This window comes from Micromys minutus (genome assembly GCF_963924665.1).
Source record: "Micromys minutus genome assembly, chromosome: 14".
Taxonomy (NCBI): domain Eukaryota; kingdom Metazoa; phylum Chordata; class Mammalia; order Rodentia; family Muridae; genus Micromys; species Micromys minutus.
The window spans coordinates 29,763,785-29,789,805 of record NC_137983.1 but is presented as its reverse complement, the minus strand read 5'-3'; the positions used below and the strand labels follow the sequence as shown (position 1 = coordinate 29,789,805).

At 37.0% G+C, this 26,021-nt stretch overlaps 1 protein-coding gene across 1 annotated transcript in view; it reads left to right on the top strand.

Annotated features, from left to right (window-relative positions):
- Positions 1–26,021, top strand: part of MICU3 (mitochondrial calcium uptake family member 3) — an 82,671-nt gene that overhangs the window by 14,995 nt on the left and 41,655 nt on the right. The window contains exons 2-3 of the mRNA XM_080928904.1: positions 18,258–18,411; positions 22,876–22,907. Of these exons, the coding sequence (XP_080785030.1) occupies positions 18,258–18,411; positions 22,876–22,907 (186 nt within the window). The remainder of the gene's footprint in view (positions 1–18,257; positions 18,412–22,875; positions 22,908–26,021) is intronic.

Here is a 26,021-nt window from a genome sequence, read left to right as displayed (position 1 = left end):
TGGCCTTGAACTCACAGAAATCCATTTGTCTCTGCTTCCTGACTGTTAGGGTTAAAGGCATTGGGTTTTAATTAATAAGTTAATTGATGGGCTTTAATTAATTGCAATAGAGAACTTCTGAAAGTTTCTTTTCTAGAAATCATTTAGTTATATCTTTCATCTATTCTTATGTTCTACATTTGTTTATTATTTTCATGCATTATAAATTATATATCCATGAGCTTGATGTGAATCTACTGTGTAAATATTTCCTTACACAGATGTAATTTCCACATTTTATGTTGTTGATAATTTTGTGAAGTAATAAATGGTCACTTTACATAGTATAGAAACTATGTTAATAATGACCCCATATATGTTTTGTTATTGAGGTCTTACATGGTTTCTTTACATTTTAATAGAAATTTATTTGACATCACAATTTAGAATTTTTTATTTTGAATTCAATTGTTCAATGATTTATAGCTATTTTGTGGTTTATTATGAGTTTTTCACAGTCACATTTAATAGTTCTAACCTTTAGTACTGTGTATTTTCAGATATTTCCAGTAATGTTTAACTGTGACAGTTCTAAGGGATACTTGTATGGAATTTTGAATAGCACAATATGACAGGTTCCTTTCTGTATTTGAGTGTGCTGGGAGTCTTGTACATAATGAACAGTCCCTGTACTACTGAGCAATCCCACTAGCCCTGGGACGTCTTCCCTTTGTTTTTTTATGAGGCATTTTATCACTATTTTATTTATTGTGATAGAAACATGTTTATGTTGGTTTTGCTTATGAATATATGGTCCCTCATTTGTATCCCCTGGCATAGAATGGATCCATTTTCTTGGTTTTTGTCCTTCTAGAGCAGTGATTCTCACCTTGTGGGTAACAACCCCTTTGGGGTCTAACGACCCTTTCACAGAGGCTGTCTGAGACCATTGGAAAACAGATATTTATATTTATATTACAGTTCATAACAGTGGCAACATTAGTTATGAAGTGGCAACAAAAATAATTTTATGGTTGAAGGTTACCACAGCATGAAGGAACTGTGTTAAAGGGCCCATAGCATTAGGAAGGTTGAGGACTGCTGCTCTAGAGGTTCGAAAGTTAAACGTTTTTAACTTTCAATTGATTGGCTAAACACAAACTGAATAGTTTATAATAATCAAGGATCTAAACCTACACCTTTAATCCAACCACTTGGGAGTCAGAGTCCGGAGAATCTCTGTAAATTTGAGGCCAACCTTGTCTGTATATCAAGTTCCCTATCAGCAGAGTTTACATAATGAAAGCCTGTGTCAAATAGTTTATAATATATGAATCAGAAAATTGAGGATAAGTCATTAAGAGGAAAATTCCCATTCCAGGGAAGATACTTGATTGACATTTTACCTTCTGCTTTTACATTTTTCTGAAGTCAACTACAGTATTTCTAAGATATGTGTATTTGTTGACTTCATTTCTGTGGCCAAATGCGTGACAAGGAGCAAGTAAAAGGAGATGAAGATTACACAGCCTGTAATCATGGTAGAGATAGAATTGAACCTATGAGGCCTACAGAGGCACCCTTCTATTCTGAGTGATCCACTTTCACCTGGCCCCTCCTCCAGAGGTTCTACAGTCTCAGAATATTAATACCCAACTGGGTTCACAATGATGTAATTTCTCCACCTATATGACCCATGCTTCAACAGTTCCATAAAATTTCCACACTGTCACCAGTTGAGGACCAAGGATTCAAACACATGAACCTTATTCGGAGCCATTTAACATCCAAACTGTAACAAGATAACAGATTATTGGCATTCACTAGTTTGAATCCCTTTTTTCATAGTGCTAGGGGTCAGACCTGGGGCCTAATCTTTGGTTACCAAGTGGTCTGCCACCAAAGTACACCCTAGCCTTGTTTTTACAAACAATTTTAATTACTTAAAGAATCATTATTTAACAGTCATGGTAAGCTTTTCAACTACACTCAGGCATCCACTCATTCAACAGGTGTTTTGGAGACTGTTTGAAGCTAAGAATTCTTGTAGGCCCTGGGAAACCCATGTAAGTCACTGACAGTTCCTGCCTGTGCACTAAAATCATCATGTGGAATAACTATAGATAAAGGATGACATTAGCTGAAGTGCCCCAACAAAGGGGAGGGAGAACCAGTAGAGGCAATATCCAGAGCTTAGACAAGGCCCCCAATTGGGGAATGGGGGCCCACCTACTCATTTCCAAATGTTTAACCCAGAATTGCTCCTGACTAAAGGAAATAAACGGACAAAGTGTGGAGCAGAGACAGAAGGAAAGGCCATCCAGTGACTGCCCCACCTGGGGATCCAATCCACATACAGACACCAAACCCAGACACTTGCTGATGCCCAGAAGTGCAAGCTGACAGAAGCCTGGTATAACTGTCTCCTGAAAGGCTCTGCCAGAGCCTGAACAATGCAGATGTGGAGGCTCGCAGCCAACCATTGGGCTGAGCACAGAGCCCCCAATGGAGGAGTTAGAGAAAGGACTGAAGGAGCTGAAGGGGTTTGCAACCCCATAGAAAGAATAACAAAATCAACCAACCAGATCCCCCAGAGCTTCCAGGAACTAAACGACCAACCACAGAGGACTTGTGGAGGGACCCGTGGCTCTAGTTGCAGTGGGACCTTGGAGAATGGAGCCAATACATAAGGCTGACTGAAGCCTCATGCAATAGCCAACTTTATTGAGAGCATCAGACAATTTTTACTCTGAGGGTCGAGGAGTCAAGTAAAGTATACAGCCACAAGGGCAAGCTCCATGTACCAGACAGCTGTACTCCACCGAGGCTTCTAAACTAAGAACAGTAGCCAGTTGTCGTGAATAATCAGAAGTAAAATCACTCCTATCCCTACACCTGGACCACAAAAGTATATTCCAAGAACAGTTTTCCTGAAAGTAGCCCCCTGACTTCCATAGGTGTGCCAGGCACTCAAATACACCACACACGATAGCATATAGATGAACAGAGACATAATTTGAAAAGATTAACCTAATTAAAATTTTCCATGTTTTTGAAGAACCTGACATCACAAGACTCAGAGTTTTTCCCACAATGCTGAGAATTCTCACATGATGCCATTCTTAGACTGTAGTCCAACACCTTGGCACTAGGCACAAACATGGTGAACAAACATTCAGATAAACACTCATACATATAAGTATATTTTTTAGTTAAAAAAAAGTACCAAAAAGGAACTGCTAGGACAGAAAAATCTGAAGAATGAAGTTTAGGAACTTGACAAAATGAATTTTTTTAAGGGAGTTACTAACTCTGTCAAAAGGTGTAGGATGAAAACTGAGAATTGACCTTTGGATCAAGCAACAAGAAGGTCATTGACAGCCTTGCCAAACAGATTTAGTGGAGGAAGAGAGTAGAGCCTGCTTAAGTTCAAAGGAGGAGAAGAAATCTGAGACAGGGAATGTGGACTCCTTTCTCCAAAAACACTGCTGTTAAAGATAAGAAAGAAATAGAAGGGAGAAGGAGGTGAGCTAACTGGGGACGTCAGTAGCACAATAGCCATACTCAGGGGAAGTAGTCAGTAGAGAAAGAAAAACATGAAATTGGAAGGCAAGGGAGAGCTTAAGGAATAAGATAGATATTCGGAAGAAGAGATAAGCTCTACCAAGTAGTTCCTGTTGTAGCACCAGCTTAAGAATGGCTTATATCTTATAAGCTATTCATGTACCAATTTATAGTTTATCAGCTATTAAGAAAGGTACTTGACAAATCTTTAAAAAATAATCTACCGCACAGCAATATAGACAGACTTAAAGCACAGGGCTGGCGAGTTGGCCTGTCAGTTAGGAGCTGTGGTCAGAGGACCAGGGTTAATTCTTGGATGTACTTGGCAGCTCATAACCATCTGTAACTCCTGTTCTGGGGCATCTGATGCCTCCTTCTTGAGGCATTCGTGGGTGTCAGACATGTAAGAGGTGAATTACCATACATGCAGACAAAGCACCCATACACATAAAACCCTCATAAATGGTCAGTTGTTTATTAGCACCTTTATTCTTATCTGATGTCAGCCAGGAATATACTGCTGGCTTGTTTTCAGCTGTGCTTTTCCATATAGATATGTTTGTTAAGCATCAAAACATTTACCTCGTGTACTTTGGGATTTTCCCACACTGGGAATTTGATGTTTAACCTTTGGACCACCCAGCAAGCTAACAAAGTATATGTCTTTTATCTTCTTAGACTTTTAAATAAGCCTCAAGCCATATGAGAAAAGTACTGCCATGAACAACTTTTCCAGCTACTTGAATGAAATGTGTCCCATAAGATTCTTGCCCAACAGATTAACTGGGAATGTAAAAAAAAAAAAGTTATTTGCTCTTTTATGTTTTATAAAACTGTTAGTACAGTTGCCAGCATCAGATAGAACCTATTAACAGATGTTCAACTTCCTATGTGTAATTAAATACTTTTTATTGTGAGAATTTAAATTATTTGACTTAAATAAAATGTATTTTAAAGGAAACTAGTAGTGATGTCTGTGCTAAATAATCTGGTTAATACAAGTAATATTAACTTTCCCTGCTATTCTTCATTCTCATTTGTTGTTTCTTGATTGCTAAAAATAAGAGTAATGCAATGTTCACTGTTTAAGTAATTGTTTCAAATTACCTTTTTATGGTATTATCAGCTTGTAGGCATTACTTTCTCTAATTGTCTAGTATAAATCCCTTATCTGGCATTTAATCTTAACTCCCTGGGAAAACCAGACCTTACCACAGAGTAACTTTTTACATTGCTGACCCAAAGTAAAAGGAGACTTTCTTGGCAGTGAACCTTTGCTTTCTGTTATTCATAGGAAGGATAATGATGTACTCTGTTGCCTGGAGGCCCCGGTTAAACTCCAGTAATAAGTAACGTCTAAATTGTTTGCAAAGCTCTGCACTTGGAAATTCCAGGATGATAATTGCATTGACATATTAGTTTTTGTTTCTTTTTGCAAAGCATAGTAATTAAAAATACAGTTTAAAAATGTTTCTGCTATTTTGTTAAGGTAATTTTAATTCTGTCTGCTTGACTTTAGAACCATGGTTCTTAAGCTGTAGGTTGCCACTTCTTTGGGGGAGTCACATCAGATATCCTGCATATCAAATATTTACATTACAGTAGCAAAAAAAAAAAAAAAACACACTTACAAATTTTGAATTCATATGAAGTAGCAATGAATAATTTTATGGTTGGGGTCACCACAGTATGGGGACCTACATTAAAGGGTCACAGCATTGGGAAGAGAACAACTGTTTTAGATGATCCACACAGTAACCTAAAAGTGGTCATTATGAATTTTTATTACTAAATTCCTCCTCCCTCCCTCCCTCCCTCCCTCCTCCTCCTCCTCCTTCTTCCTCTTCTCTCTCTCTCTCTCTCTCTCTCTCTGTGTGTGTGTGTATGTGAGAGAGAGAGAGAGAGAGAGAGACAGACAGACAGACAGACAAACCCATGTCTAATAAATGCCATCAACTAGTTGTCCTAATAACTCTGTTTTATTCTCTTGACAAAAGGTCTCTAACAAACCTGAAGCTAGTTGTGTGGCCATTAAGCCTCAGTAATTGCTCCCACCCCCAGCTCTGGAGTTATAGGAGCCCATAAACCCACACCCAGCTTTTATATAAATGGTGGGATTTGTAATCAGATCTTCATTTTTGTAAGACCTGTATTTGAATTCTTATCTGCTGTGTCATCTCCTTAGCCTCAAACTCTCATTTTTTTAAATGAGTAGAAAGCATGAGATTAGAACCTGAAAATCACAGATTCTTAATAAAGATAGAGTCTCTAAATGTTTATCACTAATGTGAAAAAAAATGTCAAACTGCTATTATTTGTAGAAAGTATAAGATGCAATTTCTTAGAAAGAATAATATAAAAAGATTACTTTAAATTTTCTGATAACTCTAGAAGTCTGTGATTTTGTCTTTTACTCTGTGGCCTTGTGAATACAAATAATTCATGTGCTAACTAACTTTGTGGCCTGTTCGTGAATTGTTTTAAGCAGGTATTTTATAATATCTCTATACCATAAAAATTTCCCATTAATTAAAAAAAATACTACATGTAAAACTCATTTGGGACTAGAGATGTAAGTTCAGTTGGATGAGTATTTCCCCACCCCAGACAAGGCTCTGGATTCAAATCTACCACTACAGGAAATGAGGCATGGTGGGACTTTCTGTGCTCCCACAGTTTGGAGGCTCAGGCTTTCACTATTTTCCTTAGCTATAGCCAGCCTGGACTTCATCAGATCAAAGTTTTAAAGTGCTAAGCCAGTGTGTCTCTTAAACATTTGCTGTCTGTGTTTTCCCTTTGTGTTAAAAAATCATGCTGTAAAATGTTTTGCCATGTCTAGCTAGAATATTTCAATGTAAAGCTAAAAATCTCTAGTTGTTTTGTGCTTAATTGGTAATATTTGTCAAATTACTCATGTGTTATTTCATTATTTTGAAATATGATACTTAATTTTCAGTAAGTGAAATTGGACTAACAATGATGAAAAAATAAAACTTTTAGAATTTTAGAGGTCTTGTTATTTTGGTTGGTATTTATAGCAACTTATAACCAGATTTAGTTTAGAAATATTCCAGTTTTCTAATTCTAGAGTAAAATATAACCATCATGATCTGCTCAACTATTGTTAGTTGAAATTACTTTTTAAAAATTATAGGGCAGTAATGCTAATTACTGCTAAATTTTCTCTAAATACATAGATAAGTTTTTGGAAAAAACAAAAAAAAATATGTGCATACTAAGTATCTCAACATGAATGTATAAAGAACCAGATCTCAGTCTTTTTGTTTCCTCTTTTTTTAAAATTGGATATTCTCTATTTACATTTCAGATGTTATCCTCTTTTCACCATTTCCATCTCCCCTTCCCCTCCCATTGCCTCCATGAAGGTGCTCCCTCTCCCAACTTCCCTCTCCCACCTCAGCACCTTGGCGTTCCCCTACACTGGGAGAATGAACCTTCACTGGCTCAAAGTCCTCTCTTCTCACTGATGCCAGACAATGCTATTCTCTGCTGCATATGCACCCGGAGCCATGGGTCTCTCCATGCAAACTCATTGAGTGGTGTTTTAGTCCCTGGGGGCTGTGGTGGGTTTGGTTAGTTAATAATTTTGTTCTTCCCATGGGGTTGCAGACCCTTTCAGTCCTTTCTTTAGCTACTTCATTGGGGTCCCTGTAGTCAGTCAAATGGTTAGCCATTTGTATCAGTATGGTTCTGGCAGAGCCTCTGAGGAGGATCCTTGTCAGATTCCTGCCATAAGCACTACTAGGCATCAGCAACAGTGCATGGCTTCAGTGGCTGCATATGGGATGGATCCCCAGGTGAGACAGTCTCTGGATGATCTTTTCTCTAATCCCTGCTCCTCTATTCGTCCCATTATTTCCTCACATGAGTGTTTTGTTCTCCCTTCTAAGAAGAACTGAGGCATTCACCCCCTGACCTTCCTTCTCTTTGAGCTCTTAATCATAGGGCAGGGTTTATGGGAAAACAAACAAACAAACAAACCAACAGAAATTTGGAAATACAAACCTGAACAAAGGTAAGTGCAAACATTAAATTTCAAGTTAACGTTGTCTCTGCTGGAGACTGTAGGAGAACACAGCGTACATGGTGATAAATGTGCGTGGAGACTGTCGGCCAGTGAATCCAGCAGCTTTCTGTTCCCTGCAGACTGATGACAAGTTAGATATTACCTCCCATGGAGCTCTGAATACCTCCGTTTCGGATTATTTATGAAGTTAGTCTCAGTCTTTCTTAACACATATATTGTTAGTGTTATTCTCCTTCATCCTTTCTATTCCACGAGTGTTTACTGCTCTAATTGTGGGGTAAAACTGGGAGAGCAGAGCAGGGCCTAGGAAATGAGGCGGACTAAGGTCTCATGCAGTAGCCCCCTTTATTCAGAGCATCAGACAGTTTATACTGAGAGTTACAAAGAGTCACCTAAGTAATGTCCAATCACAAGGGCATCCTGCACGTGGCAAAACCAGGCTTTTCTTTAAGTGGATATAAACAACTAACAATAGCCAGATGTAATGAATAATCTGAATTTATCTCACTTTTATCCAGTGCACCAGAGAGGAACTCGAAAGCACTTACCAAGAATAATTGCGTTATTTGAAGAAACTGAGGTCACAAGATTTTTGTTTTGTTTCTTAGGGTTTTCTTGTGAACACTCAGAGTTCACCTCACACAACTTCATTCTTGGACCATGTACTTGATGTTCCGAAAGGTCCTGCGACAGAGGAACTGTTAACCAGGATCCTTTCTTCCACAGTAGAGAGGATGTAGAGCATTATAAACAGCTCTTCATTTGCCAGCATCACTCACACTGGTGTGGCCAGGTGACTAAGCTCGCCTCTGTTCAGTGTGAGCAGAGGTTAGCCCCTGCTAGTCCTGGCCAGTATGCGACACGTGTACTTCCTGTAGTTTTTTCACCCTCCATGATGAACTTCCGTCAGTGTGCTGGGTCTGAGTTCTGCAGAAAGCAGAATGCCTGAAGCACACATTTGACCCTAGTCCTAGAATATTCTTTCTGGATCCATAGGTAAGAGAGAAATGAACTCTCTTCTGTTGGAGTTGAGCTAATTATTATACTTGAATATTGAGACTAAGGGACTTACTGAAAAAAGCAGTTGTCATTTCTAAAATTGACTGTTATTCTCTGATATAATCGTCATCTCGGAGGCTTAATGCTGAATAAACTCACCCTTTCTGAACTCTGGCTAGCTGGTTTGACTCAGCCGTTCTGGCTCAAACTCCTCTCCAGTTTGACTGATACAATCTGGCTTCTCTCAGCTTTTAATTGCTCTGCTTGGCCTCATACTAACTTTGGCAATCTCTTCTAATCTTCTGGATCCTTCTCATTCTCTGGCTTGTCTGTGTCTTCAACTGTGTCTAGCTTGTTCTCTGCCACCTGTATATGTCAAACTGGATAAAAACTGTTTCTAAATTTTACATCACTTTCAAACCTAGCTGCTTCCTTCAACCACCTAACCTTACCTACATTGTTTGTTTTGATTAAAAGTGTGTACAAAGGGTGTGTCTGTATTCAGCAGGATCACAGAAACCGAAATGTCTTTGTATATGATCCCTTGTCATAGCAGCCATGTTTCTGGATTCAAATAACCTCTACAATCATTAGAAAAGGAGATAATTTTTCTTTTTATTTCTTATTATTTTTAACTTATTCTTTTATCTATTACATCTCTACCAAAATTTCCCTTCCCCCCCTCCACCCCACACTACCTCTATCCCCTTTGCAGGTAATATATGATAGTATACATAAGTGACCCCAAAAATTCTACCAGGGAACTGCTTTTTTAAAATATTTATTTATTTTATTTATATGAATTCACTGTAGCTGTTTTCCAACACACCAGAAGAGAGCATCAGATCCCATTACAGATTGTTGTGAGCCACTATGTGGTTGTGGGAATTGAATTCAGGACCTCTGGAAGAGCAGTCAGTGCTCTTAATCACTGAGCTATCTTTCTAGCCCCTACCAGGGAACTTCTACAGCTGATAAACACATTCAGCAAAGTGGCTGGATAAAACCACTGGGAAAACCCTTTACAGTAGCCACAAATAATATAAAGTATCTTGTGTAACTCTAACCAAATGAAAGACCTATATTACAAGCACTTCACATCTTAGAAGAAAGAATTGAAGAAAGTATCAGAAGATGGAAAGTGCTCCTGTACATATGTATTGATAAGATTAACATAGTATAAATGGCCATCCTAACAAAAGCAATCTACAGATTTAGTGCAGTCTCCATCAAAATTCCAACACAGTTCTTTACAGACCTGGAAAGAATAGTACTTACCTTCATGTGGAAAAACAAAAGTCCTTGATAGGTTTTATTTCCAAAGATAAATTAACTCTGTCTGCCTAATTAGTTCACCCAACTGTCCACCTATAAGTTCAACTTCACCACAAACGCTAAGACCAATAGAAATATATAAGGAGTGAGTTATTATTCATAAGGCCACTTAAACATTGCCGATGCAACTGATCCCTGTAACATTAGAATAAAAGAACCACTCCACAAACTTCTCTTCTGACTTGCTGATGTGCATGCACAGATAAAACCTGAGTTAATCCAAATGTACAGATTTATATGTTTTCATATCTTAGGAGAGATATCTAAAGACTTATTCTCAACTTGAAGACTTAAACCAGGCTTTTATATTCCTCATATTCTGTATATTCCTGCATATGAGGTTTTTTTTTTTAACTAAAATCTTCCGTTTGAAATAATCAAACTGAAAAATGAATCCCATAAAGTCTTTTCACTGAAACAGTTAACTCTAAGTCATTGCCATCTTTATATGGTAACCTGCAGGCCTGGGAAGCTGCACAAAGCTTTCTCTATATAGTGGGGCTCAGTGAAGTAGCTGCTAGCACATCTCATCCTCTTGAAGCTCTGAGGAGCAGTTGAGCAGCCCAGTGTCAGAAGTGTGGCCCACTGAGGCTCCAAGAGAAAGATAGGTGGGTTTGCTAATACACCTTTGGCCCTACGATGCCTTTGGTCCGGCTGCTCTGAGCAGATTGGGCCCACTGGAATTAGCCAGCCCTCCGTATTCTCAGACACTGTCAGGTACTCTTCTACCAGGAAGTTTGCATCACACTGTAGTCTAGCCCCTTTGTGACTCACAGAAACCAATGGCCACCCTCACAGCTAGACACACACCAGGCAGAGAGACCAGCATACTGAAACCACTTAATAAGCTGTATCCCAGCTGGTGAGGCTTTCAACCTCTGCAGTCAAAATCCTGAGATGCCCAAGACATGTTTTTTTGTTGTTGTTGTTGTTTGGTTTGTTTTGTTTCCCTCAATCTCTCCCTCCCCCCCCCCTCTCTCTCTACATTTGAGATGTTATCCCTTTACCCAACCTGCTCCCATCCCTCCTCCCCCTCCATTTACCTTCACAAAGGTGCACTCCTTCTGATCCCCCTAAAACTTCCACCTGGAGTCAGAGCAAACACAACACATCCAACTGACACCTTCAGGCAAATCATCAGGAAAAGCCGAGTTTTCTGTTTTATTTTCTCATACACTTTATAGAGTACAAAGGCACTCTATAAAGTTAGTGAAAGCAACTGGCCTCCCATGTGGTCAACATGGGCCACTAAACGACCAAGGAAGCATGGTGACATGGTGACATAGTGCTGGCAGAGGAGCATAGTAGTTCTCCAATAGCAGACCAGAAAGAAAAGGAAAGCAACTGGAGAAGCCTGAAAAGAGTTCAAAGTAGTGAGTGTAAGGTAACTTACATGATAACTGTAAAGGAATAGAGGAAAACATTCAAAATTAGAGGCAGACATCCCAAGAACCAAACAAAAATCCCAGAAAAAAAAATAAAAAACAAGAATTTAAAATACAGTTGGCAGCCTGTTAAGTAGAATAGATAATAAATAGAATTTCTCACATAGAAAATGGTTCTTTTGAAAGAATAATTAAATAACCATTCAGTGTTTTGATAATTAGCAGACTCTAAACAAGTCTTCAGGAGACATGGTAAGTACATAACAGAGAGGGGTCAGTAGGAAAGCGTGTGCTGTACTTCAGAGAATTTCCTGAAAGGGAAAGGGTCGAAGGTGTAGAACAGCAGAGAGAAAGCAAAATACAGAGAACAGGAGGCCAGGGACAGCACCCAGGAATGAAATGGGATCAGCTCAAGTATTCCCAGAATAGGACAAGATGCATCCATCTCTGGCAAGATGACAAGAAAGGTTTTAGTGATTCCAAGATTAAGAGGCTAATGAGAAAATATGGGCTTAAGTTGTAATATTAAACATGTGTAGATCACAAGATCTCCAGGAAAATTGAATGAGCAAGTTGGTGCTATATTTTCTCTGGACACCTGATTTCCTTTTCCAGGACAAAATAACTCCGTTTTGAGCTCAGTTTCTGCTCCTGTTTCAGCTTCTGAGGCTATATTTTCTTGATAGCTAGTGTGAACTTAAGATCCTCTCTTTAGAATTAACAGTATAGGCGATCACCTCCTCAGCTCTTCAAGAATGTTTGAGTTGGTGTCACTCTGTGGAAACTTGGATAAGTGACTGTAGCTTTGAGGGGCTCCATTTTTTTAAAGTGTACTGTTTTAGTTATTTAATACAAACCGATAATTATTTTTTATTTTGCAATTAATGTTTTAATGACATCCTTTATAGCATCTGCTGTCACCTGAGTTTTTGATCTTAGCTATTCTGACTGGTGTGAGGTGGAATCTCAGGGTACAATGAATTTGCATTTATCTGATAAACATTTCTTTAGTTGCTTCTCAGACATTCTGTATTCTTCAGTTGAGAATTCTTTGTCTAGCTCTGTCCCCCATTTTTAATAGGGTTATTTGATTCTCTTGGGTCTAACTTCTTGAGTTCTTTGTATATATTGGATACTAACCCTTTATTATGTAGGATGGTAAAGATTCTTTCCCAATCTGTTGGTTCCTGTTTTGTCCTATTGACAGTGTCCTTTGCCTTACAGAAGCTTTGCAATTTTATGAGGTTCCATTTGTCGATTCTTGATCTTAGAGCATAAGCCATTGATGTTCTATTCAGGAAAAGTTCTCCTTTGCTCATTTGTTCGAGGCTCTTCCCCACTATTTCTTCTATTAGTTTCGGTGTATCAGTTTAATGTGGAGGTCCTTGATCCACTTGGACTTGAGCTTTGTACAAGGTGATAAGAGTGGATCAGTTTGCATTCTTCTACATGCTGACCTCTAGTTGAACTAGCACCATTTGTTGAAAATGCTGTCTTTTTTCCACTGGATGGTTTTCACTCCTGTGTCAAAGATTAGGTGACCATAGGTGTGTGGGTTCATTTATGGGTTTTCAGTTCTATTCCATTGATTGTACCAATACCATGCAGATGTTATCACAGTTGCTCTGTGATGCTCCCTGAGGGTGGGGATATGATTCCCTAAGAAATTCTTTTACTGTTGAGAATAGTTTTTTGTTATTCCAAATTAATTTGCAAATTGCTCTTTAAACTCTATGAAGAAGTGAGTTGGAATTTTGATGGGGATTGCATTGAATCTGTAGATTGCTTTTGGCAAGATGACCATTTTTACTGTATTAATCCTGCCAATCCATGGGCATGGGAGATCTTTTCTTCTTCTGAGATCTTTTTCAATTTTTTTCTTCAGAGACTTGAAGTTTTTGTCATACAGATCTTTCACTTGCTTAGTTAGAGTCACACCAAGGTATTTCATATTGTTTGTGACTATTGTGAAGGGTATCTTTTCCCTAATTTCTTTCTCCACATGTTTGTCCTTTGAGTAGAGGAAGGCTACTGATTTGTTTGAGTTAATTTTATATCCAGCCACTTTGCTGAACTTGTTTATCAGCTGTGGGAGTTCTCTGGTGGAATTTTTGGGATCACTTAAGTATACTATCATGTCATCTACAAATAATGATACTTTGACTTTTTTCTTTCCAATTTGTATTCCTTTGATCTCTTTTTGTTGTCTAATTGCTCTGCCTAGGACTTTCAGTACTATATTGAATAGGTAGGGGGAGAGTGAGCAGCCTTGTCTAGTCCCTGATTAAGTGGGATTACTTCAAGTTTCCTCACCCTTAGTTTGATGCTGGCTACTGGTTTGCTGTGTATATATCTATATCTATATCTATCTATCTATCTATCTATCTATATATATATATATATATATATAATTCCTGATATTTTCAAGACTTTTAACATGAAGGGGTGTTGGATTTTGTCAAATGCTTTCTCAGCATCAAAGGAGATGATTATGTGGTTTTTTTTTTTTCTTTGAGTTTGTATAGTGGATTATGTTGGTAGATTTCCATATATTGAACCATCCCTGCATCCCTAGGATGAAGTCTATTTGATCATGATGAATGATCATTTTGATGTGTTCTTGGATTCTGTTTGCAAGGAATTTATTGAGTGTTTTTGCAATGATGTTCATAAGGGAAATTCTTCTGAAGTTCTCTTTTTTAGTTGGGTCTTTATGTGGTTTATGTAAAAGTGTAATTGTGACTTTATAGAACGAATTGGGTAGTATTCCTTCTGTTTCTGTTTTGTGAAATATTTTGAAGAGTGTTGGTATTAAGTATTTTTTGAAGGTCTGATTGAATTCTGCACTAATTCCATCTGGTCCTGTGCTCTTTTTAGTTAGAAGACATTTAATGACAGCTTCTATTGATGTTATGTGACAGTTTAGATGGTTTATCTGATCTTGATTTAACTTTGGTACCTGGTATCTGTCTAGAAAATTGTCCTTTTCATGAGATCCTAGAGAGATGTTATTCAGACCCTAAGGGAACACAAATGCCAGTCCAGGCTATTATACCCAGCAAAACCTCAATTACCATTGATAGATAAATCAAGATATTCCATAACAAAAATAAATTCACACAATATTTTTCCACAAATCCAGCCCTACAGCAGATAATAGATGGAAATTTCCAACACAAGGAGAGAGACTACATACTAAGAAAAGCAAGAAAGTAATCTTCTTGCAACAAACCCAAAAGAACATGTCCACACAAACATAATTGCACCCCTATCAATAACAAGAAACAACAATCACTATTTCTTAATATCTCTTAACATCAATGGACCCAATTCCCCATTAAAAAGACATAGACTAACAACTGGATACGTAAACAGGACTCAGCATTTTGCTGCATACAGGAAACACACCTTAGTGACAAAAACAGACACTATCTCAGAGGAAGATGCTGGAAAGCAATTTTCCAAGCAAATTATCCCAAGAAACAAACTGTAGTAGCCATTCTAATATTGAATAAAATTGACTTTCAAAAAAAAGCTATCGAAAAAGATAAGGAAGGACATTTCATACTCATTAAAGGAAAAATCTACCAAGATGAACTGTTAATCTCAAACATCTGTGCTCCACATGCAAAGGCACCCACATACATAAAATAAACTTTACTAAAGCTCAAAGCATATATTGTACCACACACAATAATAGTGGGAGGCTTCAACATCCCACTCTCTTCAATTGACAGATCATGGAAGCAGAAACTGAACAGAGACACGGTGAAACTAACAAAGTTATGAACCAAACGGATTTAACAGACATCTATAGAATATTTCATCGTAAATCAAAAGAATATACCTTCTTCTCAGCACCTGAAGCACTTCTCCAAAATTAGTCATATAGTTGGTCACAAAACAGGCTCAACAGATACAAGAAGATTGAAATAATCCCATGCATCCCATCAGATCACCATGGACTAAGGCTGGTCTTCAAATAACAACAAAAACAACAAAAAGCCCACACACACAAGGAAGCTTAACTACGATCTGTTAAATGATAATTTGGTCAAGGAAGAAATAAAGAAAGAAATTAAAGACTTTTTAGAATTTAATGAAAATGAAGACGCAACATACCCAAACTTAAAGGGCAGAATGAAAGCCCTGCTAAGAGGAAAACTCATAGCTCTGAGTGCCTCCAAAAAGAAACTGGAGAGAGCGTACACTAACAGCTTGACGGCATAGCTGAAAGCTCTGGAACAAAAATAATCAAATTCACCCAAGAGGAGTAGATGGCAGGAAATAATCAAACACAGGGCTGGAATCAGCCAAGTAGAGACAAAAAGAACTATACAAAGAATCAACAAAACCAGGAGCTGGTTCTTTGAAAAAAAACCAACAAGATAGATAAATCCCTAGCCAGACTAACCAGAGACTGCAAGGACAAATATTCAAATTAACAAAATCATAAATGAGAGACATAACAACAGAAACAGAGGAAATTCAAAATATCATCAGAACCTACTACTTGCCAATAGTTTTAAGACTTTTGTTTGACGATTTAATCAACTTTTGCTGTTTTTTATTTTTCCTATTTTGGTACAAATTTAAGAAGGCAAGAGGAGTAAGGTATTTCTAAGAACCATCTAAAGCCACTCACTTTCATAGAACAAAGGAAACCGTGCAAATGCCCATTCCAGTATTAGGCAGAGCCTATTTATAAACATGAATAAGAAAGATTGCTTTCATTGGCAGTTCATTAGCATTAGTATTATTAAATGTCAGTTTATAGGCCTAGACTTTTAATAGACAAGCCAGTTAATGTATGTAAACTGATACCTATCACCTTTTAAATAAAACTTCTAATTATTTACTTAGAAAAATCTAAGAAAAATTAAACTGATGAAAATATTTAATAAGGTTCATGAATACAAAGCAACTGTATGAAAGTCAACACTTTTACTGTTCATCATAAAGAACCATGAGAATTGTAGATTGGTGGTATGCTTCTGTAGCCTCAGCCATCTAGAAACCAAGGCAGGAAGATCCTGAGTTCAAGGCCAGCCAAGGCTATATAGCCAGGTATCTGACAAAACCAAAACTTTAAACAAAAGAAAAAGCCAATAACCACTGAAAAATAAAAGTAGAAGTAAAAGGTCTTGTTCCCAATTCAAGGCACAGAGAAACTCAAGTCTGTGAGTAAATTATCAATGACTTTTAAAGTTTATAAGATGAAAACTGGTAGCCTTACCAAAAAATCTTAGTTGGAGATGACTAAATAGACATGTGTATTACCAGGTTAGAATAAAAATCTATATTGTGAGACTGTTTGACACCTTAAATTAAAACTAAAGTGCATATTAATTATCTGGCAAAACAGACTTCAAGACTCATATGATCATAACATAAGCAGATACTACCACTTTTAAAACCATGAGTTAGCTGAAACATAATAATAGTAATTGTAAATGACTTCAGTACTACATCCTCACTGATAGGCAGGTCATCCAGACAAAATCTAAACAGAAGACTGTTATTAAATGGCATCGTAAATCAGTTAACTAACAGAAAACTACTAAACTTTTCACTGAAACAAAAATACACATTCTCCACAGTCTATGGCTCATTCTCAAAAATTGGCCATATGTAGGACACAAAGCAGTTTTCAGTGAACTCAGGAATATTTAAATTATCTATCTAATCCCAAAGGAATAGAGCTAGCTAGCAGTAGCAATAGAAAGTCTGAGGGGTCTGGTTAGTTGATATTGTTCTTCCTATGGGGTTGCAGTCCCCTTCAGCTCCTTCAGACTCTCCCCTACCTCTTTCATTGGGGACCCTGGGCTCAGTCCGATAGTTGGCGGTGAGTATCTACATCTGTGTATCTTAGGTTCTGGCAGAGACTCTCAGAGGACAGCCATACCAGGTTCCTGTCTATAAGCACATGTCGGCATCAACAATAGTGTGTCAGGGTTTGGTATCTTCTGATAGAGGGGATCACACAGTGGGGTGGCCTTTTCTTCAGCCTCTGTTCAGTTTTTGTCTCTGTATTTCCTTTAGACAGGGACAATTCTGGTTTAAAAAATTTTTAATTGTGTGGATAGCCCCATCTCTCCACTGGGGGCCATGTCTATCTCCTGGAGGTGGTCTCTTCAGGTTCTATCTATCTCCCTGCTGTTGGGTATTTTGGCTAAAGTCATCGCCATTGGCTCCTGTGATCCTCTCACAACCCTGGTGTCTGGGACTTTCTAGTGGTCCCCCAAGCCCCACTCAACCTACTGCTACTTATTTCTGTTCATTCTCCTGGCCCTCTGAACTCCCCCCCCTTCCCTATCCCATTCAGGTTGCTCCTCCCTCTTCCTCCTGTAATTATTTTGCTCGCCTTCTAAGTGGGTTTGAAGCATTCACACTGTGGCCTTCCTTCTTATTAAAGTTCCTGTGTCTTTTAGTTATATAATGGGTATTTTAAGCTTTTGGGCTAATACAGTGAGTATATACCATGTATGTCCTTTGGGGTCTGGGTTACCTCACTCAGGGTGATATTTTCTAGTTCCATCCATTTGCCTACAATGTTGTCAGTTTTTGTGAACTTATTTTTTAAAGGTTTGTTAGTATGCACTGAAAACTTACTAGTTACAATGAACATAAAGTACATATAAAACAAAACATAAAAGTTGTCATTTTTAATGGCTGAGTGGTATTCCATTGTGTATCTATTTTCTGTATTCATTCTTTGGTTGAAGGACATTTTGGTTGTTTCCAGCTTCTGGCTATTATAAATAAGGCTGCTATGAACATAGTGGTGCATGTGTCCTTGTTATATGTTAGAGCATCTTTTGGGTATATGCCCAGGAGTGGTATAGCTGGGTCTTCATGTAGAACTATTTCCAGTTTTCTAAGGAACTGCCTTCTTAAAGTTGGTAGTGTTTCTACCGTTTAATATTTTCCTACTTTCTTAACCATAGGTTGCTACTGGCAGAACAGTTACTGAAGACTTGGACCTGTACGCTACATCTCGAGAGAGACGGTTTCGTTTATTTGCGTCTATAGAATGTGAAGGACAGTTATTCATGACTCCATATGATTTTATTCTGGCTGTTACAACAGATGAGCCCAAATGTAAGTAAAGCTTTAAAATTAGCTGCATAAGTTTACCTTCAGTATCATAATTTTCAAAAACTTTCAAAGATGGTGGACTGATGGCTACTAAGCAGTTCTGACCAAGTTAAATAGATGACAATAGAAATGAAGTTTGAAGAGAAAAATCTATTTTGTGAAAATATGAAACTGTATATATGTGTGCATATACACACACACACACACACACACACACACGAGTACATAACAAGAGTAATATGACACCTAAAAGTTCATTGCCTTATGCTGTGTTTGCAACTGATATTTATTTTTATCTTTTTTTAAAAAATAAGCATTGGTGTGAGCATGTCAGATCCCCTGGAAATGGAGTTACAGACAATTATGAGTTGCCATGTGGGTGCTGGGAATTGAACTAGAGGTCTTCTGGAAGAGCACCCAGTGCTCTTAACTGCTAAGTCTTCTTGCTGGCCCCAGCAGAGTGATATTTGTTTAAAACCTTTATTATGTCTAACATTGCAGAAGTTTTGAGTCACTCTCTCATATATTGAATACCACCTTACTTTAAATATTTTAAAGAAGTTTTTTTTAAGATTTATTTATTTATTTTATGTATATGAGTACATTGTAGCTGTCTTCAGACACACCAGGAGAGGGTACCAGATTTCTTTACAGATGGTTGTGAGCCACCATGTGGTTGCTGGGAATTGAACTCAGGAACTCTTGAAGAGCTATCGGTGCTCTTAACCACTGAGCCATCTGTCCAGCCCCTTTAGATGTTTTTATAAGAGATTAGCATTCTACCTGTCATTTCTAGTCTCTAAAATTACCATGGTAACTCAGAGGACCCAGTACTGCTGTTAGCCTTGCTCAGGAATCGGGCATTTTTGTCATCTGCATCTCCATAGCTACTGAAGTCTAAAGATGGGCTAATTCTTCCCCATTGTTTCTCATGTTAAAGGAGTGGCTTTCAAACGTCTGGACAGCTACATATTTCTTGGAAATGCTTTATAAAGAGCAGTGAAATTCTTGTGTATGGTTTTGTATCCAAGCCATTTTAAGATATGCTTTTCAATAAAGTGTATAAAGAAAATGCACTTCATAGACACGGGTGATTGGAAAGGGAAGACTACGTTTATTGTGTCTTGTGACCTCAGGTAGTCTCTTTGGCTCTGTCACTACTTGTTAGTGACATTCAGGCTTTCAAACTCTCCAAGATGGTATAAGTGAAACATTCTCTTATATGAAAGGGTTTGGTTGGATTAACTGTATGAATGGCTTGTAAGAATAAAGTTGAGGAAAAACAGCACTAAATTTTAGACTGATGCATTGAATATGTAAAAGTTGGATTTGTGTAGTTTCAGCTCACTAAAAGATAATTCATTAAAATTAGTATATCAAATAAATCATTTGACTAGTATTTCACAAAATTTCTCATAAATTTATAGCCATTTTCTTCCATAGCAAAACCAAACTTTAAAATTTTCAATAATTTGGCAAAAGTGTACAGACTAGCTTTTAATGCTTTCTTGCCCCTTAGTGCTGGGCATTAGATTCAGGGCTTCATATATGCTGAGACAGTGCTTTTCTGCTGAGTTTTGTAGAGAGAATCTCTTGTATACTATGTGAAAGCATCATCTGTCAATAAAGAGCCAATGGCAGGAAGTAATGGGTGGGAGTTCCAGTAGAGAGATTGGAAGTCTGGGAGTTAGACAAGAGCTGGGGAATTAGTCCTAGACTCTGAGGAAGACAGACACATGAAACTGAGGAGAGGTAACTAGCCTTATGGCAGATGGAGACTAGTTTAAATGGGATAATTGAGTTATGAACTGGTGGGAATGAGCCAAAACTTATATATAGCCTAGGGATTTATCCATAAATAGTTAAGTCTCAGAGTTGACATTTCAGAAACAGGGGAAACGGGTGGTAAACCCTAAGCTTACAGAATTTCATTCCAATCTTCAATGAATTGACTTTTGATGCTTTGAATTCTCAGCAGTGAAGACCAGTGAGAGGTCTGCACATACATATTTGGGACTTGTCTGCACATGATTAATAATGCTATACTTACTGAAATTGTCCAGAGAAACACTGTACTATTTTAGATGACTAGGGGCCAATTCTTGCAGAACTCTTATTCATTAAAAAGAAAATTATACAAATGCTGGAGAAGGATAAACCTCAAAGGTACTATCTAGAAACACAGGAAGTGTACCAGAATCATACAGTACAGTCATAAAGGCCAAGAGGAAATGGCTGGGGTGGTGTAGTGATGGACACTGCCGAGGTGTGCGGACAGAACATAGTCTAGACTTAGTAATAGGAAGCTTGCTGCTAAGTTTTTGAAACTCGCGTTTCAGGGAAGTGACTAAGACAAAACTAGATGGCGGTGTGGAGCAATAAGTGAAGAAGGGATGGCTCTGACAGGGAAGGAAGTGAGCTGGACAGAATGTGAGGTCCACACGTGGCCATAAACGATGTAACCCAGAGGAGCTTTAAAGGAAGAAGGTGATTTCTGACTGACAGGAAAGCGTCAATCTAGAGAGTAATAGTGTATTTACAGTAGCCACTGTGGAAATGTGTAGGGCACAATGGCTGAAAATTAAATAGGGCTCTTTTAAGTAGTAATTATAAGGCTAACATAAGAATTATAGCCCTTTGACTTAATTGACTTGGTATAATTGGGTTCTCTATTCTCTATTTTTAAGTATTGTAATAATTTTATTAATATGAAAATAATAGTGACTTCATGAAGAATTTCTTGTGAGTAAAATTGTGTGACTAGCAACACAGCGCCATCTTCAGGGGTATCATCACTTTGACCATTTGCATTCATAATTAAGGTTTTAACATCTTTGATAAAATGTTAAGATGACAGTCAGTAGGAAAACACACTTAAGAATTTTCTCAACAATTGTAATTGAAATAAATGTTAATTGTAAAATATACCAGATTGTTGGTTTTAATTTTTGGAAACTAAAAATTATCTTATTTTTCTCTTTAGAATAAAATCTGAAAGGTAAATTTTCTTCTAGGATTAGAATATGTAGTTATTTTTCTATACATCAAAAATTATTTTAATTTATATTTTAGGAACACACTATTAAAATATTTCAGATACCAAAATTATCACAGATATGATAAACATCAGTCTACAGCCTGAGAAATAAAATGTCTCTAATAGATTTAATGACTCTCTCCACCTGTTATTTTATATACTCAGTGATTTCATATGAAATAAGAAATTTAGAAAGTCAGCACACCCTTTGAAGACTTATCTTAATGGTTCTTTAGTTTTTTTATCTTTAACAGCTAATACTATTGAACATGGTACATTTCCTGCAGAATGAATATGTCTTTTGTGAATAATCTAATGTGGAAATCTTACAAAACCACAGACTTTCAAGAGTAACTCTTAACTTCCTCACTGGATAAATAGTTTCTGAGCATTGCATAAGAACATGTTCATGGATTTATACTTGCTAGGGATTTCTTTTAATACTCGTTAAGAACTGTTACTTCATTGTTCTATTCATTAAAAAGAGTCATAGCAAAATTATGTGTGCAGTATCATAATTAAGATTACACGCAAAATTCCTGTAATTTTACTGCTTGATTACTTGAGTAAAGATTTTGTTATGAAATAGAAGAGAAATTGATCTCTAAAAAAATGGTTTCCAAATTTTATATAATTACTTTTTCACCTTTGATCTCAAGATGAGTTAAATATTACATTAAAGAGTTGCATCACAATGTATTCCTTATAATTTTAAATTCAATATATTATTAATTATTTAAAATTGCTATCTAGAAACAATTACTGATAGCTCACCAGTTTTCCTAATGCAAGGGTAACTGTAGAACCTAACTGCTACCAACTTGGAGACAAGTCTTACCATTTACAGTGGGTGGGATCTGAAAAGAAAAATCCAGCCCTTTCCCAATAAAACAGAGATACTGACACATAAAGAAAATTGTATTTTATTCAGCTACCACACTTTGCCCCCCAAGAGCAAGTGTAGAAGGAAGAAGGCAAATTGGATAAGAACTTCCTTTCATTTGTCCAGTGCACTTACTATGTCTTTTTCTCTCGGCCTCTGTCATTTTATCCTGGACAGACCTCACCTATAAAATTACTTTCTGAAATACTAGTGCATTTCATTCCAGACAAATGTTTTTAAGTATCATTCTTTGTCCTTAAGTCCCATAAAATAGTTGAAGCTTACCTTACAAGTCCAGAAGGGTTCAACCATAATCTGTTGGGAAAAGCCCGTGACACTGATTTTATTGATTATACAGTTACTGTAGTAGAAGCAAGTAGATAATGGGAAAAGAGTGTATTTTAGATTCAAGTATTGAAGGTTAAAAAATAGTTGCCTTTTGCCTTTTGAACATAAAAGTTTAATTTTGAGTTATGATTATATATGGTTACTAAATATGGATATACATTACATACAATATTATCTAATTATTTTATATTTATTTTAGTTGCTAAAACGTGGAAGTCACTTTCTAAACAGGTAAGTTAAAGCTCTTGGTATACAACATATGCATGTAAACAACACATGATACACACATGTTTAAGCACACATGCACATTATCTGATTCTATATAATTATCTTTTTTATATATGTGTGGCTTTTATAAATAAAAGTCATATAATAGTGGTATTTTTAATCTTCATCGTATCAGAAAATAAAAAGGTGGGAAGTTCCTGGGCTAGTAAAGATTAATGGCAATGTCGTGTGTGAATGTAAATTAGCATCCCTTATTTACATACAATTAGCATTATCTACTAAATTGAAGATACATAGACTTTATACCCAATAGTTCCATGCGTGAGGTTAAATTCTACATCAGTACATTTACATACTTTATATACTTTGTGACTAGGTAATTTCACATAGAAATTCATACCTAAAGAAACCATCAGTTACATAAAAAAGAGGGTCAGAAGTTCATGGTTAAGATAAAAAAGCACATGGATAGTATACTTAAAGGGAAATAAAACCAAAGTATTTACGGATTCAACCACAGTTGGCAAAACTAAGGAATCAGTTAACATAATGTTCAGGCAATAATCACTTCTTGGAGAGATGGAAGGATCTGTCATCAGGGAGGACCACAAAGTGGCTTCTAATGTACTGATGATTGTCAGGTTTTAACTTAGCTACTTTTAATTTCCATTCTCAGAAGCCTGTAATGGCAAATGCATACTTACTTGTAAAACTTCAGAATATAACTGTAAAGACAAGGTGCATGGTGTCAACAGCCAGAAGGCTATGTGTCTCATTAGCTAAGAATTCTAGAATGGCCTGATAAAGGACCACAGCCTAGTGGATGAAACAGCATTATTGTCATGCGATTCTACAAACTAAAAATGTAAGATTAGAGCATTCACAAGTTAGTTTCTTGTGGCTTTTCTCCTTTCCTATGGCCATCTTCTCACTCTGTTTCCACTTGGTCTTTTCACTACTAACTTAGGAAGATCTCATATGATGAAATTAGTGATGCCTCTGAAAGACTTGTCACCAAAGAAGCCAGGTTCCTATACTGCATTATTGCTATACATTAGACTATGTCAAGGAGAAGAAGGGGAAGGTGGCGGAGGGTGGAGAGTAGGGTAGGGCTAAAATAGTGACAGGTATACAATTTAAAAAGTTGATAGCTAATAAGAGTTCTGCAAGTTACTGCTATAAATAAAATAAATGAATCAAAGTTGCTAACATGCTGATAACAGGTATAAATTAATACTAGCAATCAGAAAACTGTATCAGTGTTGTATAGTAGCAACTAGATCTATCAGGTGCTCCTAAGTATAGCATCTTAGTTACTTTTCTGTTTTTGTGACAAAACACAGTGACCAAGGCCACTTAGGAGAGAAATTATTTCATTGGGCTTATAGTTGTGGATATCGGCCATAAGCGTATAGATAGCTGTAGAGCAAAGGAATGGCAGCAGAAAAGGCGGAGAACTCTCATCTTGATCCCAAAGTAGGAAGCAAAGAGCTAAGGCAAGTGGCACAAGTCTTTGGAAACCTCAAAGTCCATGAACTGTGATACACTTCCTCCAGCAATACCACACCTTTTTAAAGATTTGTTTATTTATTTAATCTATATGAGTACACTGTTGCTGTCTTTCAAACATGCCCTAAGAACATATCTGATAACAATAGAGATGGTTGTGAACTACCATGTGGTTACTGGGAATTGAACTCAGGATCTCTGGAAGAGCAGCCAGTGCTCTTAACTACTAAGACTTCTCTCCAGGCCCCAAGGCCACATCTTCTTATGTTCCCCAAAGAGCCATGAACCAGGAAAACAAAAAACAAACAAACAAAAAACCCACAGTCAATTGCTTTTTAATGTTGCCTCAGGAGAATTCTTAGGACAAGAGCAAAAAGCAGCAATTCTGTCAAAATATCACAAAAATGACCTATAGTTCAATTAGTAGATTAATAATTAAAATAACATTGTATTATTACAAGGATTTTTTTTAACTAGTTAAAGATAAAAGGTAAAAGAATAATCCAGAAACAGCTCTAGGCATTTTAGGGAAGATCTGTAATCAGTAGAGAACAGACTGATGCCCCACATATGTATAAGAATAATGGGCTTTCTATTTGGGGACAAATTAAACCAGTCCTCAGAACCCACCACCATAGAGAAAACCTAATTACAGGTGGGTTTGTGTTATTTTTTCTATGAAATAGAAATTATTTCATAGGCTTAGAAGAATAAACACATCATATAATACAGCCCTGTAATTATGTACTATAGAAAATCATTTCAAATTTATAAAAATACAGTATTCATGACAGCATAGATACCAGTAATACTCATTTTATACTGGTGACTCATTCACATATATGATGATTATGTTTAAATAACCTATTATGTATCAAATGCTGTCAGAGGTACATATATAGATTATTGAACAGTTGGTTGTAATTATAAACACTGGTAAGCATTAATACACCAGTGGTTGTTATTACCAAAACAGGTAATGTGTTATCACTTAGAAATAAGAAGTTCTAGGGAACTGGGAAATGGAATTGGAGATGCTCATTTGTATCTTTGCTGTTAGTTATACTTTTTACTCATTAATTCTCAGATGTATACCTCAATCCACATAAACATAAGTTGGGTCCAGAACTGAAGATGCACTTTGGACCATTATAAAGTGTAACAAATGTCTCTTGTGCAGGAGACAAGAGGACAGTGTAAGAAGTTGAGCTTCTCAGTTTTCCCACCAAAACACAGTGGTGCAGGCGACACCAGAAATGCCTTCTTAAAAATTCTCTGTTGCCTTCAAAATGTAATAAAAATGATCATTTCTATGCACCCACATCTCAGGTCCTACCACCTTAGAAAAGAGTAAACTTCCATGGGTACAGCCTAGTGAAAGATCTGCCTGAGTATCGTGCTTTCTATGTGTAGAATAGAAATGTACAAGTAAGAAAAGTCTTCTGAGAAGGGAGGCTCACTCCCTTAAGTAAGGAATGGATACATGTACCCCACCAAAGAAAATAATTGTTTTGAAAACTATATGTGATTGTTGACAGAGTAAATGTCAAAAACGTTCATCCAACTCTAAAATAAGTCCATGGGGCCCCAATTCAAAAACAAAAATGT